Below are 19000 nucleotides of genomic sequence, written 5' to 3' on the forward strand. Positions count from 1 at the left end.
CACAGAACATGGGAACTAAATCAATTAGGTGTCTCTGGAAGGGGGTTTGCAATACGTCTCATGTTGTCTACACAGTAGGTGGCTAGATTCACAAATTGGTGAGTTTGTTCAACTCATCGATAGCTATTGCTCCTAGGATAGCTATGACGGGGCAGCTCAGGTCCCGCTTCGAAACTGTTTTTTTTCTTTTCTTTTTGGAGCTATCAAAGCTTGAGAGAGAGCAGCAGTAAATCCTCGGCATCATCACTGGGTACTTTTGGTATCAGTTCAGTGAGTTATAACAGGAGCAAGATCAGTAGAGAATGCACCATTGACAGCATGTCCCCAAGAAACCGGCGATGAACAGTTGCAGCAGTGTTCCGCGACATGAATCCTCGTCCTACGCGCCCATCGTAGGTAGATTAGAATGAGATGAGATCAGTAAGCTTCTGGTACCTAGGGTACCGTAGAGCTGTCGCCAATAGAAAGGCCCAGAAAGCTGAGCGGCCGTTCCACACTGGAAAGCTGAGCTCAGCCCCGCACCAAAAAAGATGCCCCCCCCCCCTCTCCTCTCCAAGTCTCCTCTCCGTGACACATGGAAGAGTTCCCAATAGTTCTCTCATCCCCCATGGCCCCCGACCCCGCCGCCAGAAACCGGCCTGACCGCCAACCGTCTCATCCCGTTTTGAAACGAGGGTCTCCCCCCTCCCGGCCTCCCCATCGAAACTTGAGGTGACGACTGGCGTCTAAGGTCTGACAGAGGAAGAAAGTCGCGGCCGGAGGCAGCCCAGCCCAGTCGCCGATTTCCATTGGCAGCGGATCGGCCCCGGTGAGGAGCCTCCACCCAGGTGCCAAAAGGCGACGTGGAATAGTGGAGGAGAGTGTAGCGGAGCAGTGAAGCATTCCAGCAGATCTCAAGTCTTGAGATGCCTGCGAATATTCTCAGTGCATCGAGTTCGCATGAGTTTCTTGCTTGGTTCCTTGCCTTCTGAGCGCCGGCCAGAGGTGTCAGCCTGATTGCCTACCCGACGCCCCATCTGATCGGGGTATGCCAGTGTGAGTGTGATCTTGCAATGTTAAGCATTCGTATTCACGTTAGCAATGAAGAGTTGGGAACTTTCCGTAGAAAGTGATGTGTATTCGTACTCATATTCGTACGTATGGATCCCCTCTCACATCGCTGCCAAGGATCTGGACAAGGCCGCAGCTTCCAATTCCCACTTCATTCACGTTATCTGCACCTGCCCAAGCAACGACTGCCCTCAATACCGGGTACCTCAGGAAGCAAACTTCTTGTCGGTGAAGGCTGCGTCATAATTCATTGCACTTTTGTTGCAGACGTCCGACCTTTTACTCTTTTTCCTTCCAATTCGGATACTCGACCAAACCCAACATTGACAGAAACATCGGATAGTCCACATCACCAGCCAAAAAGGCAACCACCTCCTCCATCGTCGCCGCAGGTTTATTTTCAGCTGGCCAAGGTCTTGCCTGACGCGCGCCCACACCCGCACCCGCACGTCGGACAGTTAGCACCACCGTGAACCAGGCCTCCCGAAAGGACCGGCGATCAAGCTACCCAACTACCTTACCTTGCCGAATCGAATCCACACAGCTGCGTTGAGCTTGATGCAGACCCCTGCCCCATCCGACCTGGCTTTTTCCCGTTACCGATACTTCACTCTTGTACGTGTTCGCCACCCAGTCTCCAAGTACCTCAAACCATCTTCCCAACTCCCAACCCATGGCGCTACTGGCAACCGTCCCCCTGTCTCTGATTCGAGCTCCCAATCGGCATCCGCAAGCCCCTCCATCACCGCCCACTGGCATTGGTGGGGGAAGCTCTTGGCAGCAGCTATCGCGCAGTAGTATGATGCCATGGCACCTGGGGGCTTGGACCACAAACCACCGCAAAACACGCTGCGAACAGAGAACGGGAACCAAGGTGGGAGGAACGTGTGTGCGCGTGAAGGAGGGGCAGTGACAAGATGGAAGCCTCAGATGGCGGCGGATTGGACTGGGCTGGTCAAGATTGGATGGCGAGACCGTCACACAGCATTCACAGACGTATGTACGGAGTGTGGTGCTTGGTCTCGATTCCAAGATTGTCTGTCGGCGCCCTCCTCTTCACTCGAGCCGCCTCCTGTTCCTGGCTTCTGATAGCTCCATCAAGTTCCTGTTCCAGTCCCCCTCCCCCATGCTCCCGAAGCTTGGAAGAACGCAGTTACGCCGTCGTGTTGCCCCTCCACCGCCTCCAGCCCTCATCAAAGGCCCCTCCTTTTCTTTACTGCCCCTTGCTTGTGTCATATCTCTCTCCTTATTTCAATGACCTCCCCCTCCCTCCCGTCATCATAACTTTGTTTTGCTTCTGCGCAAACCCCACTTCACCTTGACCAAGTCACCAAACAGTCTCTACAGACTTACAACAGATAAACACTACTAAATATCAGAAGAGGAGAGAGAAGAGCAGCACGAGAGGTACAAGTCAATCAACATGCTCGACGCCAGGTCCTACCCGCTGCTGGTCGGCCTGCTTGTGCTGGTCTGCCTTGCCCAGCCAACCTACGCCTTCGGAGCTGGTAACATTGCCAGCATTTCCAAGATCGAGGGCCAGAACTGTGAGCTCCTTCCCTCCCACCCGCCATTGTCTGATGGGGAGAGCAGATCCGCTAACTCGTCTGTCACACAGGGCGCCACGGCGATATTGAAGATGCCCTCCTTACCCTTGCTATGGCCCGCGCCATCGGCGGCAAGAAGTTCAGCAAGATGATGGTTTCCCGTGTCTACTTTGGCAACTGGCTCAGGGATTACTCCCAGGCCATCGATGTCGGAACCGTCAAGTCCGTCTCCGCCGAGGCCATTCGTCTCCTTCTCTGTGTCCTGGGTTTCTTGACCTTTGGCTACGGATCCAAGGAGTTCGAGGTCACGGCCGACCGTCTCGGCTGCTACCGCCCCGAAGACCACATCGACAACCCCAAGAACTATGCCGACAACGTGGATGCCCGCCAGTACGACCGCCGTCTGAGAGGTCCCGTCGATGAGAACGTCGAGCTTGGCATTGATCGCGAGTCCGGCATGAAGAACTACATTGCGAACGAGCAGGCTGGAATCATGACTTCTGCCGCCCACGTTCGCAACTTGTTTTCCCGCTGCATCGAGCTGGCCCGCGGATACTCCCGCAATAAGAATGAGGCTGATCTCTACGAGGCCATGCGCCTCATGGGTACTGGTCTTCACTGCTTGGAGGGTACGCTGCTCGATCACATGATTCATGAAACCATGAGAGAATATCGCTAACGAAGTGTGGTACAGATTTCTTCGCCCACAGCAACTACTGCGAGCTTGCCCTGATTGAGCTTGGCGAGCGCGATGTCTTCCCCCACGTCGGCCGTGACACTCGGATTCAGCTGAACGGAGCTAGAGGCGATGTTTACCCCATTGTCACCGGCACCTTTGGAGGTGTTGACTTCCTTCACTCCGTCACTGGCGAAGGTACATATTCTTGAAATGCTCAACACAAGATCGCAGCTAACAAGACCAGTCTCTGACAAGCTGACCCAGAACGAGATTGAGGAGCTCGAGGGTACTCTTCAGGAGAGCAAGAACAACGATACCAGCATTCTGCGTAACCTTCTGGACATGATTCCCGATGGTATCTTTGGCGGTAAGCACCAGAGCAACCGGGTGGACGAGCTTCAGAGCAACGCGACCTCTTCGCAGCTCCAGAACATGCAGGTCTCTCCCAGGGAGCCTGAGGAGTACACCCGGTACATCCAGGATGTCTTCAAGCAGATCATGCCTGCCATCGAGTTCCACGACGAGATCTTGCAGGGTATCTCTGAGGCCATTGAGAAGATTCCCGTTCTGCCCAAGATTCTTGAGCAGCTTGAGGAGCAGCTGTCCAAGTTTGTCTTCTCGGTCATCGCGCCCTTCATTATTCCCGTCATCAACCAGATCCGCAACGAGCTGCGCACTGGTTCCGCTGAGATTATCGAGAGCAGTGAGAAGGAGCAGCACGTCGTCTTTGACGATGACCGTAGCACTGACCCTACCCATTCCATGTTGTCCAAGGACCACTTCACCAACGTAAGGAAAACGTCATTCAGTAGGCGAAATCGGTGGCTAACATGTTGGTAGATCTTGAACGAGGTCGCTGGCCGCTGTGCTGCCAAGACTCTCCACTGGGTTGTGCCCCAGCTCATGGAGGCCATCGATAACGACAGCGTCGATGTTAACCGCACCTTGAACCGCATTATCTTTGGTGTTCTGCACCACCCTGCACAGCGTGACATGGGAGACGATGGCGCTCGTGAGGGCCGTCAGCAAATCTTCCAGTTCTTCGAGGAGTGGTGGAACAACATGGACAGAAGCCAGCAGGATGACTACCGCCGCAAGCTGAGTCGCGAGGGTGTTCAGCGCGGTGAGAACCACAAAGAGGGTGTCCACGACACTGGACACGGCCACGGCTGCAGCGGAAAGCTCCACATGCGCAAGCAGTTCGGCGAGCCCAAGAACTGGGAAGACAAGGTTGCTGACCAAGCTGCCGGCGCCATTCTCGAAGGTGCTTCCGGTGCCATCGCAAACCTTGTTGGTCAGCAGACTGGGGTTAAGGTCCCCAAATACAAGCACCAGCAAGAGGAGGAGGAGAGCGGTGGTGGCGGCGGTGGCGCTGGTGGTCTTATTGGATCCATTCTCGGAGGTGTCTTCAAGAAGGACGAAACGGAGACACAGCACAGCAGCCGCCGTGACGACGATGGTGGCTACACCCAGACTACGACCGAGTACGGCCGCCACGGAAACAAGTATGGTCAGGCCGAGTACAGCGAGACCCAGTACCCCGGTGGCGGCAGCCGTACCGAGTACCGCAAGTATGAGCAGGAAGACAGCTCTGGCGGACGCCGAACCAGCGGCCGCGAGTACGAGGAAACCACGGAGACCCGTCCCTCCTACGGTGGTGGCTATGAGCAGCGCACCGAGACTCACCGTTACGAGGGTAACACCCAGTCTGGCTTCAGTGGTGGCCGACGTGACGAGAACGACGGCTATGGCGGCCGTCGTCAAGAGGAGAGCAACTACGGTGGTGGCGGCGGCTATGGCGGCGGTAGACGCGATGATAACGAGGGCGGCTACGGCGGTGGCCGTCGCCACGAGGAGAGCAGCTACGGTCGCCAAGAGGAGAGTTATGGTGGTGGTGGACGTCGTCATGACGAGGGCGGCTATGGTGGTGGCGGTGGTGGTTACGGAGGTGGCCGCCGCGAAGATGAGGGAGGCTTCGGGGGTGGTTATGGCGGTGGACGCCAAGAGGAGAGCTATGGCGGTGGACGTCGTCACGACGAGGGCGGATATGGTGGCGGCGGTGGAGGTTACGGGGGTGGCCGCCGCGAAGACGAGGGCGGCTACGGCGGCGGTAGACGCGACGATAACGAGGGTGGCGGCTATGGACGCCAGGAGGAGCACCACGGTCGTCGCCGTGACGATGACGATGAGCGCCGCGAGGGCGGCGGCGGCGGCTTCGGCGACTTCATCGGCAAGGTCGCTGAGCAGTTTGGCGACAACAACAACAATAACCGCAGATGGTAGGACCGCTGCGGCTGTTTCTCTTGATTCTTGGCAAAGATTTCTGCCCGGTTGTATTCTGGCAGATGATGACGACTGGCTCATGAACAGGGGTAGCTTTGGGGTTTAAGCTACGGATACAGGTATAACGAAGAACAATAACAAAAAGTCTTGCTTCTAACTATGAGTCCAAATGTTTTGTGCGTGTCATGTGATTTGAGGGGTACAGGGTGAGGATCACAATGTGTTGGTGACATTTAAACACGTAAACGAATTGCCGGTTCCGGGCATCAGTCTTCTACTATCGTTGACAGCTTGGATGATGGTCGGTTTGGAAGTCAACCATTGATCACGGCTATCAAGTGCCGTGACTTTACTCCCACGCGCCAACTAAGAAACGGGACAGTTGAGCCGAACTGATTGATCTCTTACCACATGGAGAAGGGAGGACATGGCAGAGACGTTCCGAATGTGACTCTGTTTCGTTCTAACCCCCCCTGCCTAGTGTCCAGATGGACGGCACGGCAGCCATCGCCAGCGAACGGGTTTTGCGGGGAAGAGTCGTAGTCAACCTGGTCTAGAGCCGGGACGTGTGGCCGCAATGCCGAAGCATTCGGTACGGTTGAATCCTTTTTTTCTCGCCAAGTTGCTTACCGAGTAGATGGTGAGAATGGGAGATTCTAGGTTATGGATTTGATGAGGTGATTTGACGATACACCAAAAAAAAAAACAGTAAGATCCTAGTGAGAGTTTTATTCCATGTCTTGGTCTGGTGGTTTTTTTTCGTTTCTGGTAAATTGATCCAGACCTGTTTTAACCCGTCTGGTCAACTATATGCAACATTAGAGAGGGTAAACGATGGGGGATCATCGTTGTTCTTTTGGTACGGTTAAATTTGGGTAAATGTTCGTTTGTACCTTGGATCCCGCTCTTTTCTTTGACTTTGACACCTGATGATAAGGTACCATCTGAACGAGAGAGGAAAAAGCGGAGGGGTAAAAAGAGAAGGATCGGGATCTTTGACAAGGTGACGAACGGAGCGGAGGCGAGCTCTCCTTCTTTGGTGTTGTGTATATTGTTCCTGCTCATTTCCCCGTCATTAGCCATAGGATCGTAGCTATTTTGTATTATACGATGTACAGTATATGATACACAAGCTCATCACTGTCGTCGAGTTTCTTCGAGAGTATCGCGTTCAACCCGTATATAATACTTGCCGTCACGCCCACGAGAGTCCAACAGAACTCGGGCCCCTCGTCACACATCTCACCGCGTACCACGGAGAAACTATCTACGTCCCTTGAATCATCAATATCCGAACTCATCTCTCCAAAGATGCACCTCACACACCCCCTAACCCTCCTCCTCCCCATCCTTCTCTCCCACCAAGTACAAGCCCAATCCACATCCACAGGCTCAACAACCCGCTACTGGGACTGCTGCAAACCCTCCTGCGCCTGGCCCGGCAAGATCCCCTCCTCCTCCCTCGCCGCCGGCCCCGTAACGACCTGCGACCGCAACGACAACCCCCTCTCGGACGGCGGCGCCACGCGCAGCGGGTGCGACTCGGGCGGCGGAGCCTACATGTGCAGCGCCCAGTCCCCCTGGGCCGTCTCGGACGACCTGGCCTACGGCTTCGCCGCCGTGCGGATCTCGGGCGGGACGGAGGCGCAGTGGTGCTGTGCGTGCTACGAGCTGACCTTCACGAGCGGCGCGGTGGCGGGGAAGAGGATGGTTGTGCAGGCTACGAATACGGGGGGGGATTTGGGGCAGAATCATTTTGATATTGCGGTGAGTTTTCGTTCATTTTCTCCGTTTTGGACTTTTCTTTTGTTACCCAGCCTTCGGCCTGTTCCATCTTGGAGACTACAAGATATGCCGGAAACTGTCGGAGATGCAAGAGGAGACAAGAGGATGTTGTCGATGCTTCCTTGCTGGGTGGCTATTCACATCACGAAAACCAACTTACAGGAGGGACACAACATGTTGAGGACGAGCCCCTTCATATGATACAGAGATACGAGAACTGCCTGTCCCTGAAGCACAGAGTGCTGTACGAAGACGAGAAGTATACTGACGTTATTGCTTCAACAGATCCCCGGCGGCGGCGTGGGCCAATTCAACGCCTGCACGGATCAGTACGGAGCGCCGGCCAACGGGTGGGGCCAGCGGTACGGCGGCGTCAGCTCCCGCGCCGAGTGCGACGGGTTCCCCGCGAAGCTCAAGGCCGGGTGCTACTGGCGCTTCGACTGGTTCAAGGGCGCCGATAACCCGAGCGTCTCCTTCCGCCAGGTGACTTGTCCGGCGGAGATTACCAATAAGAGCGGCTGTAGGCGCCAGTGATGGACCGGGGAAAGTAATTCGCTGCCCGGGACTTGGAAATGTTCAAGTTCAAGTTCCAGCGCTGATGTTGACTCCGATCTGCTCCGCGAGTTCGGAGCTCACACTGAGTTGACCGTCGAGGCCGGAGCACGTATAGTTACTCTACGCCCGTAGCTGCAAGTCAAATATGTCATCTGGAATCAAAGGCCAAGAGATGTTCCTGAGCGACCTGGGGCTCGAACACATTGGCAAGCCTTCTCATCTCGTAGCCTCGCACGCAGGATTTGGTGCCAATGTTGACTGAGAGAGCCTTCGTAGCGAGCTTACAGAGTCATCAAATGAGTCCACGAAAGGGGTGAAATCAGCCCATCTAAGACGCCCATCTCACATTGGTGGTGGCGACGCATGAACACAAGCGGGCAGATTGGCCCCTTCCGCCGTTGATCTTTCGTAGCGCGGCCAAACAGACATATGGATCTCGCAACACAATTGAAACATACTTCCTCTAATCATTTTATTGCCTCCTGAAATGAGCGCTGTCAAGGTTGGCTGTGCTCCGTGGCTGTGTGCTGGGCAGGTAACAGGCACCGTCCTGCCTGATTTTTTTAAGGCCATGGCATTGCGGATTACCAGAAGCCAAGCCAAAGCCAAGATGTTCACCTGAGGATTAAATCTTGCCCAAGAATCCTCAGCAATCTTGACACAGCCACAAAAAGGCGAACACCTGCCATATCGTGGAATCCGCCAACGTTGTACAAAAGACGCGCGGTCAAAAGTAGGGTTCAGTGGCAGCCCGTCAAAAGATTCCTCTGGCGTTGCCATTGTTCTCGGGCGTATCAATGTCGCAGCCAGCCTAGATGCTTTGACGAATCACACGACGGACTAGTACGTGACGTAGAGGGTCAATCGGCTTTTTTTGCCGGTTGAGACAACAGAACGGCGCCAGACCGCCACGGCCGGGAGCCTCCAGATTGCCGAGAGCGGCGCTGGGGAACCAAGAGCGGCTGTCCGGCATCTTCGGCTGGCATGGAAGGAGTCAGGGCGATTGTTGAAGAACTAATTATTCAGATTGGTGAAGCACGCAACATTCCGGACGAGACCAGACCAGTTTCGCCGGAAAATGTGTTCTCTACCGGCAAGGGTAGAGCAGTAAAATTGCCAACCGTAGGTGTGGGAGATGGCCCCTGTCCCCGGTGGATCTGACCCAGGGAGCAGCCAATGTTTCAATGACGTCTGTCTGGGCACCCGCGTTTGTGAGGGGAACCTAGCATTGGTACTATTCATGTACCTTTGCTTCAGGGAGCCTAAGTCCGGACGCCGGAGGAAGTTTGCAGAGTAGCATCGCAAAGAGTAGTGGGAAAGCCAGAAAACCAAATGGTATGCTGGGTGATTCCGAATTGATCAGGTGTGTTGAATGCAGACATGGTGTCTCTGAGAGGCTCGTTGCCATCTAAAGGGATAGCGAACCTGATGAGGTATGAAGTCGGGATGCCAAGAACGGGCGGAGGTCGAGTCATCGGGACTAGAAGAGAAGGGTCCGGTGGCTAGAAGCTTTTCCCGCTGATTGACTTGCAGCGGGAGAGACATCGTAGGATCCCGGGTGCTGTTGTTGGTGCCGGCCAGTACCATCCCGATTTGGTACAGCGAAAGGCACTGGCCCTTGTGGAGGACAGCAGCACGCAGGCCACGCAATGTGCGCTTCCCATGGTCGAGCGCCAAGTGGGCGGTCTGAGAGTACACGTCCAGGCTATTGGCGGCCATATGCAGTCGAGCGTCTTGCAGCGGTGCTGTTTGGTAAAGGCGTCGACTTGAGCCGCAGACCACCAATTTGGTTGGCGTCGTACTACGCGCCCAAATGGTACGATCTTACGCTGTGCCTTGGAGCAATGATGCGAAGCCGCCCATGTTTTTTCCTCTAGAAGCAAGAACCCTGTCAACTCCGTGGCGCTGAGAAGAATACTTCCCGAGACGCGAATTGCGCATTGTTGATATTGAGTGAAGCGCTATACATGTATAACGACCGTCGATCGTATAGTAGACAGCCACGCGAAAGGTGCCGTCAGACCGGGAGACCCGAGAGAGTGAATGCCGAGAACGACCGGGCGGGCGTGGTCGAGCTGTCACGCACATCGGCTGGTGCAAAGCGTCTGGAACTGTCGGCACAACTTGCCCATGACTGTAGACCGGGCCCGTGTGGTGGGAGAAACTCAAAATCCCAAGTGGAAAAGGGGAGGTGTGAGAGACTTCGATGCGACGAAGCTAAGAGGAAAATCTCGACCGTCGAGGACTGGTCGTAATCAGATCGGGCATCGTGTCACGTCTACCGTCGTTACGGACGATGGACCAGAGAAGACTCGACAACTCTGTTGGTCAGCCTGCACGGAGAGATGCTGGCGTCCGTATCCGAAGGCGGCAGCGGCAAGGCCCAGAGCAGTTGGTGACCCTTTTGATTTTCCATCTCTGTCTTCCACGCTAAGACATGCGGTACGTAGACGGTAGTAGCCTGCTATTTTAGCGGGAGGGAATCAGAGGGAGGCCACGAATCGTTCCCCGGATGAGAAAGACTAGGAAGACCATTCTCCTGGGGCTATCAATATGGAACGGGCCCATCATGTCAGCCTATGAGGTTTCATAGCTAGTGAAAGAAAGGCAGAAGGCAAGCGGGTGCCATAGTGATTTGAGCCGATCTGGCGAGGGTGGGAAGCGGGAGCCGGCACGGGGCAACTGGGTAGGTCGTTGGAAGATCAGACAAGCTTTCGAGGGAATCGAGGCAACGAAAAAGCTTAGCCATGATGACATGCGATCCGATGGGCGTCGGGCGAGGGATTGGGCTGGGGATGCCGTGTATCCGTGGGCGTGTGATGTGCAGGCTAAGACGGCACGGCGGGGGACATGTAATGAGACTGTTTTACTTTTTCCTTTGATTGTTTGTGGCATGCGGTGACCGACACCAACGGCAAGAGCGGCACCAAAATGATTGATTTGCGGATGGAAACGGCTGTGGTTTGTCCATTTTCTTTCTGTATGCGTGTCAACGTCGACTTTCGAGTGCTAGTGTAGTCGCGCGAGCAAATGCAGGGCTGCAGGTACAGGGTCTTTGGGGCTATTCGGGGCCAAAATAGTATAGACAATAGCCGCTTTGGTGGTTGAAAATGTTGTTGGTTTTATCTGCCCGCCGGCATCCCATAATAGTTGTGTGGGAGTTTGTGGTCACTGGTGGTTGTGTCGTGATAAGAGCTCGGTTCTTCGGCTCCTTGAATGCGCTGGGATGATGCAGTTGGAGTTGGTGCATGCCGGGCCTCGATACACTTCACGCGCAATGGATTAATTCCATGTTTTGCGGGGCGTTTGGCTGAGGCAAGCAGCTCCCGTGAGCAGTCACAGGAACGGGAAGCTAGGAATGATCTGTGAATGTTCAAATCCAGGTGCTTTGCTGATGGTAGGGTAGACGAAAGGGTCCTTGGGTTCCGTCTGGAGACATAGACAGAGTGAGAGTCAGAGTCAGAAGGGAAGGAGCACACAGCAGCAATTGGAACTGTGGTAGTGCCTTTCATCCATTTCTTAGGCAAGGTGTATATGTGTGAGGTAGGTACTCACTGGTACATGTCTTCTCTCCCGTTTCCCTTGCTTCCGAGTGGTCCGCCGTGTTCATCTTGCCTCGCCCAGCTGGGGGTGTTGTACCCTACAGTTGTGCTCGCTCTGAAGCGTGAGTTGTGAGGTGTGGTTGACGGCCTCCTGAGTCCTGACTGGCTACCGGGGGAACTTTCAACAGTCTCCGTCGCGATCCACTCCACCATCTCTGCCAGCCTATCCGTACAGTGCCGTACTTGCGAACCAACTGGCTGCATCTTTGCGTCCAATTCCATCCGCGCATCATGAGAGTCCCCCGACTGTCTTGAATCTGTTACCGCACTTGCACCGCATTCAACCTGGAACGCTCCTCCAGTCGACTGGTGCCCACAATCTGCTGTTCATGTTACTGATTGGCACTCGAATCCACTCCTCACAGGTCGTTGTCAAGTGCATCATGTAACGTCCATTTATCGTTAGAATTAACAGAGCAGAAGACAGCCCACGTATTGAAGGATGCGCACCGTAGACGCCAGCCGGAACGCCAGCGGTAACAACTTGGCAGGTAGCTCACTAACGGTGTGCGGTGGCCACAGGCAATGGAAGACGAAGCAGCTCAACAGCCAACGAAAGGTACATCGAGAGTACCTGCTCTTCCTTCTCTGGGACAGGCGGGTAGCGACAACGAGGACGAGGACGGAGACAAGTGCAAGTGCAAGTGCGAGGACAGGGCAGGGAGGCTGTGCATCAGTTCCCTCGCCCCTACTTTACATATGATGCCCGGCCGGATCAGGTATGCGCAAAGTACCTTGGGACTTGCTTCTTGGTGCCCGACACTGCATTCTGCTGGTGATCTGATACCTCCAATTTGGCTACGGATACTTCTCCCGTCCTCGTCATTCTTGTATGGAGTACTTCGTACCTCCTGCCCCATGCTCCAGCCATTTGGTCCTCAGTCTGTCTGCCCGGTCGTTCAAAGTCATCCACCATGCTACCCGGCCACCACCCTTCTCTCTCTCCCAAAACTCCCCCAACACCACCACCACACACACACACTCTCTTCACAGTACACACCCGATTCCCACACCCAGCTCTCTCACCCCCCGACCTGGAACCCGAACCTGGACCTGGACCTGGACCTGACCTTGCTTTCCCTTTGACCTGATCAGTGTGTACGAATACAGAGCGCACCTGCAGCAAGCGCACTGGGAACGACCTGACCTGAACCCCGCTTGGCATTGAAAATCGCGCCTGCCCCAGCTCGCTGACCTCTCATTCAATCGCTTCTCTCTCAGCTCGCCTTTTGGTCACCTTCTGCTTGCCATTTCACCAATCTCATCCCTTTCGCCTCGCATCGCGACTCGACCTTGTCCTCGAGCATTCACATTGTAGCCTCCGCCTTGAATCGTCTCACTACGCACTATTACTTCCAGTTCGTCGTCTTCAGACCGAGTCAGCCTTGAATCCTCTTAACCAAATTTCCGACGACACCGATTTCCCGGGCATTTCTGCCTCGCTCGTTTGTTGGTTATCCCACCTGAAAGCTGGTGTTCGTTCCACTTCCCGAGCAGCCACCCACGATTTATTCACACCAGGTTGATGGTTTCAATGCCCTCAACCCGTTCGTTGAACATGTGAGGGAAGCATGTGTAAGTCATTATATGCCCTTCTCATTTTCTGTACAATACACAAAACAGAAAATCATGCCTCTGGTCATCTTGCCCATAGTAAGCAGGTGAACGCCTGTCGTGCTCTCTCTCTCTTTTTTGCGGCGGCCAAGAGGTGCCAAAATCCCCCGGTCTTGGCACAACTCACTGACGTCTCACAGCTCTCGAACAGATTCGAAATGTCGTGTATGTCTCAGCAAAACTCCTTTCAGATGCTCGCTGCTTTCGATGCTATCGTCCCCGTACTCCTCATTGCTGCGCACGCTTCTCTGCTGCTTTCCCGTTGACTCCTTTATCATCTCGTCGCATCATGTTGCTGCTGCCTTGGCCCGCGTCACTGTGCCTCGCAACGCCTCTGTGGGCAGACCTTGGCGCGAATGCCTCACCACCCGCATTTCCCCAACCACTTGCGTATCTTTAACCACCAGCTGACCTTTACACAGTCTGCTGTTCAGTAACCCTGTTTGGTCGGGCGCAAACACCGTCCCCTCGACTCTCATCAAGAACATCACCTCTCTGTCGGTATGTCTCGTCGCCATCAAACTTATCCCAAGTCTTGATCTAAACCAAGTGCACAGAGCAAGGTAGCCTACCAGGACACCATCACAGCAAACCTCACCACGCTGAGCACGACAAATACCGAAACGCAGGATGGCATCATCCGAGGTCTGCTATACGTCCCCGATCTCAGCGTCACAAACCCGTGTTTCGAGCAGCAGTACGACATAATCCCACGAAATGCCACTACACAGGCAGAACTTCCTCCTACCAACTATAACCTAATTGCCATTGCGCCATGGTTTAATGCGACCTGCACCAAGGCCTATCTTGCATCCGCACGCCTCGACCCCATCCGCGCCTTCATCTTTTACCGGCCCAACAATTCGACGAACGAACCACAGGGCGCGGATTCCCCGATATGGGATCTTGAAGATGGTGATGCATGGCGAACCCAGAACCGTTTTCCGATTTTCGCCGTGCCAGGCGCCGAGGGCACCAAATTCATGAAGCAGCTTAGCCTGTATTCTGGGAACATCTCCGAGATCCCATACGGGAAGGAAATCCAGGAGATCTACGACCCCCACGATAATGATTACGTCCGCATATGGACAGAGCTAACCATCAAGGACCGTGACAGTGTTCCTGCCATGTGGACATGGATTCTCACTGTGGTTGGCGTAGTGATATTTATCATCGCGTGTCTATCACTCACGATGCACCTAGTACAAAGAAGACGAAGAATTTCACTACGAAGAAGGGTGCTGAGCGGCGAGGTTGATCTGGAAGCGATGGGAATCAAACGAGTAACCGTGCCCGTGGATCACGTCAAGGGCTTTCCACTTTTCACCTACAGTTTTCAGCCGGAAATGATCAGCACACCTTCTACTACAAGGCCACCCAAATCCGTGAGGTCACCGCGAAGCATGCGGACTGACCAGCGAACAATATCCGAATCCGCCGTCCCAAGATCGAGGGCCCGAAGAGCAAGCGTCAACAGCTCAAAAAGCACCGTTGCCACGAACTATCAGCCGCAGTGCCACATTTGCTTGGAGAATTACGTCGATCGGGACTCCGTCATCCGCGAACTGCCTTGCGGCCACATCTTTCACCCCGAATGTATCGACGAGTTTCTCAGTCTGAACAGCTCACTATGCCCAATCTGTAAGAGGAATATGCTCCCACCGAACTACTGTCCCAAGATTACCAATGGCATGGTACGCCGTGAGAGGGCCATTCGACGATTGAGGGAACGGGTAGTTTTTGACGAGTCAGACGACGAAGAGGGGGAGGTGAAAAGCAAGCGTTGGGGCAAGCGGCTATTCGGCACGGACAAAGCGGCATCATCCCCGACAGAAACGCCCTTGACACCCGTTCTGACATCCAAGTCCCCGAAAACAGTGCAGGAGTCAGCAAATGTCGATACGTCGGTGGATCTCGAAGCTGCACCCCTGTCCACTGCACAACGTGCCCTCGAACCGACCCAAGAGGAACAAGAAGATTCGGACCAACCCTCAAGTCAATCCGAAGCTCAAGACCCGCCACATCCGCAACCTCAGCCGCCCAGACAAGCCGCTGCAGCTCCGGCTACTCATCAGAATAAACGCCGGAAAGCAGGTGGATTGCGGCTCCATATGCCTGGATCAGAGTCGCATCAGAACCATCCACGTCCTGAAGGACGCAAGAGCCCGTCTCAGTTGGCAAGAGCGCGAATGAGAGCGCTTGCTGGTACACCCTTTGACGACCCAGATGGTCGCAATCCAGCGTGTAAGTACAAAGTCCTTGCGACATCAAGCATATGTTCTGACCTCGGTTGCAGGGAAACGTTATGTCGTCAAGGTTTTCCCAGGATTTTCATGACAGTTGCATGCACTGGAAGCATGTCATCAAATTCGGAGTTGCATGGTGTAATGGCGTTTAGGATCAGGCAGTAGGACTGCCTTTTGGAACTTTTGAGAGGCAAGCAAGGGAATATCATGATGCATATCTACGACACTCTCTGGTACCTACCTCCGAGGGGGGTGGTGAGGAGACTTTTATTTCACAATCACGACGATAGACTCGGTGGGCTCAGATTGGCCCTCGGATTGCTACATTTTGGCACGGAACGTTACTCTTGGGCTGCTGTAAAGAGCCCAAGCTTTTGGACTGGATATACCCCATCGGCACGGTTAAGCATCAACGGCGATTTGGAGGAGGGTATGAATTAAAAAAGTTACGTGGAAACCAGTGACGGCAGCTGTGCACTGCTCAGACTAGGTAGTCTTGTGTCGGCCAGACAGCGGGCAATGAAATCAAAACTTGGGACCCCTCACGGTCTAAAAAGATAAATTTGCTGGATTATATACCCTGTGATTTCCCTTCAAAGCCAGATCCCGTTCAGGCCAGTCTTTTCCGTGTGTAAAGCCAGGACAAAACCATACATAATACAGTGAGTCTAACAAGAGGTATACAAATCGGACTCATTGCTATTCAGTATGTCTCATAAAAAAACAAGACTTCTCCACACGTGGTATTTTCGCTATTGTCGTTTCATCCGAATCATTGTATATGCCAGCTTTCATCTGATTTGTTTCGCCAAGACGGGCCAACTGATCGTCTTAAGCACGTTCAGTTATGCATTATAAACACCGAAATCTTAACTTTCATCCACTCGTCATGTCTTGGCAGTTCCATCTGTTACCGTGTTTCTTCCTACATTCTCTGCCCTCTGTCATTATGAACGTCCCTCAATGAGCTTGTCGTCCTCTTTTGTGCCTCCTCTAGCCAGTGCTTCGCGGATACGGTCATTTTCGGCGGCGCGGATCCGCTGACGAGCATCCTCAAGTCGTTCGACTCCACGATCGATAGTCTCAATGTGAACTGTCAACGGGATTGCTATGGTCGAATCACGCACGAGTTCGGGAGCGGCAACGCGGTCGCGGAGGTCGCCCAGCCCGGCCTGGATCTTTTCAAGGTCCACAATAAGGGCCGATATCTGCGCAACAGCCGTGACGCGCTGCCTATCCACCTGGCGCAGGAGGGAGAGCTGGGCATTGAGGTTATGCAGGCGTTTGTTATTCGCACCGACAAGAGTCCACAATGTCCAGAGAACCTCGTCGCGACGGGATTTGACCGAGTTCGACGAGCGAGTGACGATTTCGTAAATCTGGTTCAGGTTCTCCTCCGCCTTTGTGAGTAGAAGCAGAACTCCTTGCGCTTCTACTATGAGAGAGGAGATCCGGTCAGAGACAAGGGCGGTATGCTCGATGTATTTGTCGAGAAGGGTCCGTTCGGAGAAGGGTGTCACTGTTGGAGTAAAGGGGTAGAAGAGCCAGCTGGACCACTGGGAAACCAGTCCTACATCTGTTGTCTCTGATGCAGAGAGGGTATCAAGATAGCGAGATGTCCAACGGTTGATCGAGATAACAGAGTCGACGGCAGATCCCACATGAACGTTGAACTTTTGCAAGTCAGAGGCCGTCAAGCGGGCGGTATCGATGTACTCGTTGAACTCGTACACTAGCTCGTCTCTCTGTGGCAATTCCGAGTATCGAACCATGGTGCGTAGATCGCGTATCGAAGACTCGGAACGCTTCATCTCCATTGGTAGTGATACGCCATCGGCACTGCGTTCGAGGACTTGCTCGAATTGTGACTGAACGTTCATGAGGTCGTCAAACTCAACGTTGGCAGACTCAGACCCTGACTCTTTGCCCCCGCCTGGTGAAGTAGTGAACGAGGGGCAAAACGGGAGGTCTAAGTATGCTGCGCCCGGGATGCGGCAGAGCGGCGAGAGCGATGTTGTGATTGACTTGGTGACCATATTTTGAAGCATTATGGAGGCGCCAAAGAAGAGCCAGACTGCAAGACATAGCGCTAGTGGCTTTTGTATATAGCCAAGGGCCATGCCAATGACGTTGAATACCCATGCTAGGATGTTGAAGGCCGCACTAGGAAGAGACTCTGACAGGCGCTCCGTAACGGTCTTGGGCTCAGCCGGTTCATCGTAGTAACCCCTCACTCTTCTAGGATCGCCACGTCTGGCAGATGTAGGGCTTCCATTGCTGGCTTGACGTATCGCACGACGTCGCACGTCCTGCTGCTGATAAGAGACGTCGCTGGGGCGGATGGTCCGCGAGGAGTGACCGCTACTGTGTTGGGGGCTGGTTCCCGTCCCTGAAGTAGAACTGAAACGCATGGATGGCATGATAAATTCCGGTTCGGGAGAGCGGTTTGGATCTCGTCGTACGGTGGGTTGAAATGGTGAGCGAAGGATGACTCGCTCATCGTCTGCTTTGTTCATGAAATCTTGAACGCTGTGGTGCGACTCTTGAGAGCCGCCGATGCTGAATGACTGTGACGGCATTTGCGACGGCTCCGTCAGGAAGCTATCATCCTCCTCCATATCGTTAAGAATGGACGTATCGAAGCTGTCATTCTCGCCGCCTTCCACCAAGCGCCAAGAACTCTCGACGGGTAGGTCTTGTTGACGATGTGCAGGCATCGTGCCTAATGATATTGGTGAAGCCTCGAGGCTGTGGCTGAGAAGGTCGTTTTCTGAGTCTCAACCAGACGAGCAAGAGTACTGTGTCGTGTCAAGAGATGGTGTTCCATCCATGGGCAAGTCAATTATTTACTATTGGATTTTGGAGTATAGTTGATCTCGCGACGCGCCGAGCGCGTAGAGTGGCGAAGTTGACCGCAAGGGTCGGGAGGTTGTAGCTGCCTTGATATGAGGCACAATGTTTATGATTCCGGATATTATGTCCGTACTAGTGACTCATTCGACGGGAGCTAGTAACAGAAACGGGTGCAACGGTTGGTGGCCAAGAATAGGCAGAGACAAAGGACGATCAAGGCTTGTTGATGTTTAGAGAAGGTTTACAGACGTCCTAAACACATCAACATCTGGCGTCATAGGCTCCAGCATCTGCCCCTTGCATGCGCAGCAGCTGTCGTGGGGGACAGCTTCAGGTGGGTAGCTTCTCCGCTGAATCCGCTGAAATGGCAGCAGCAGGGACCATGTGGCAGCGTGACTCGACATTTGATAAGCTTCGCTTCCCCTTGTCGTCACATGGACGTCCAACGATAAGACGTACGGGAAGGGGTGCAGCACGGTAACACCCCACGCCTCTCTTGCCAGAACGGATCCCGGTGAAACATAATACCGCTGATCCGGGGGAAGGTACCTTATGACGGGTGGAAGGGACGGGACCGGGCTGCACACACGACAGTGAGGTGGATACTAAGGCTTTGCCCCACTTGGCTCCGGCGCGATTCCACCACCCACTTGAGGAAAATGGCCATTACCTCTACCTAGCCTCGCCTTCTTTCAACGCCCGTACAACTCCTTAACATCTACAAATCGAGAATCGCGTTGCGCGCGCCGGAAAATCACTCATCGCAATTCACTTGCGCACAAATTG

At 54.1% G+C, this 19000-nt stretch overlaps 4 protein-coding genes across 4 annotated transcripts; 3 read left to right on the forward strand and 1 right to left on the reverse strand.

Annotated features, from left to right (window-relative positions):
• Positions 1-2473: 2473 nt before the first annotated feature.
• CPAR01_01300 (heterokaryon incompatibility protein Het-C) lies at positions 2474-5559 on the forward strand (the record flags this gene model as incomplete). The annotated part of the gene is made up of 5 exons (XM_060485589.1): positions 2474-2597; positions 2669-3226; positions 3292-3471; positions 3521-4065; positions 4117-5559. 5 exons carry the CDS (start codon positions 2474-2476, stop codon positions 5557-5559), a joined length of 2850 nt encoding a protein of 949 aa, XP_060356446.1.
• A 1311-nt stretch (positions 5560-6870) lies between these two features.
• CPAR01_01301 (glycosyl hydrolase family 45) lies at positions 6871-7878 on the forward strand (the record flags this gene model as incomplete). The annotated part of the gene is made up of 2 exons (XM_060485590.1): positions 6871-7326; positions 7630-7878. The coding sequence occupies 2 exons, from the start codon at positions 6871-6873 to the stop codon at positions 7876-7878; spliced, it is 705 nt and encodes a 234-aa protein (XP_060356447.1).
• Positions 7879-13072: 5194 nt separating this feature from the next.
• CPAR01_01302 (uncharacterized protein) lies at positions 13073-15452 on the forward strand (the record flags this gene model as incomplete). The annotated part of the gene is made up of 5 exons (XM_060485591.1): positions 13073-13076; positions 13256-13280; positions 13538-13616; positions 13673-15359; positions 15412-15452. The coding sequence occupies 5 exons, from the start codon at positions 13073-13075 to the stop codon at positions 15450-15452; spliced, it is 1836 nt and encodes a 611-aa protein (XP_060356448.1).
• Positions 15453-16308: 856 nt separating this feature from the next.
• CPAR01_01303 (uncharacterized protein) lies at positions 16309-18078 on the reverse strand (the record flags this gene model as incomplete). Its single annotated transcript, XM_060485592.1, has 1 exon — positions 16309-18078. One exon carries the CDS (start codon positions 18076-18078, stop codon positions 16309-16311), a length of 1770 nt encoding a protein of 589 aa, XP_060356449.1.
• Between the last annotated feature and the right edge of the window lie 922 nt (positions 18079-19000).

This window comes from Colletotrichum paranaense (genome assembly GCF_030867605.1).
Source record: "Colletotrichum paranaense strain IMI 384185 chromosome Unknown Scaffold_1.1, whole genome shotgun sequence".
In the NCBI taxonomy this organism is placed as follows: domain Eukaryota; kingdom Fungi; phylum Ascomycota; class Sordariomycetes; order Glomerellales; family Glomerellaceae; genus Colletotrichum; species Colletotrichum paranaense.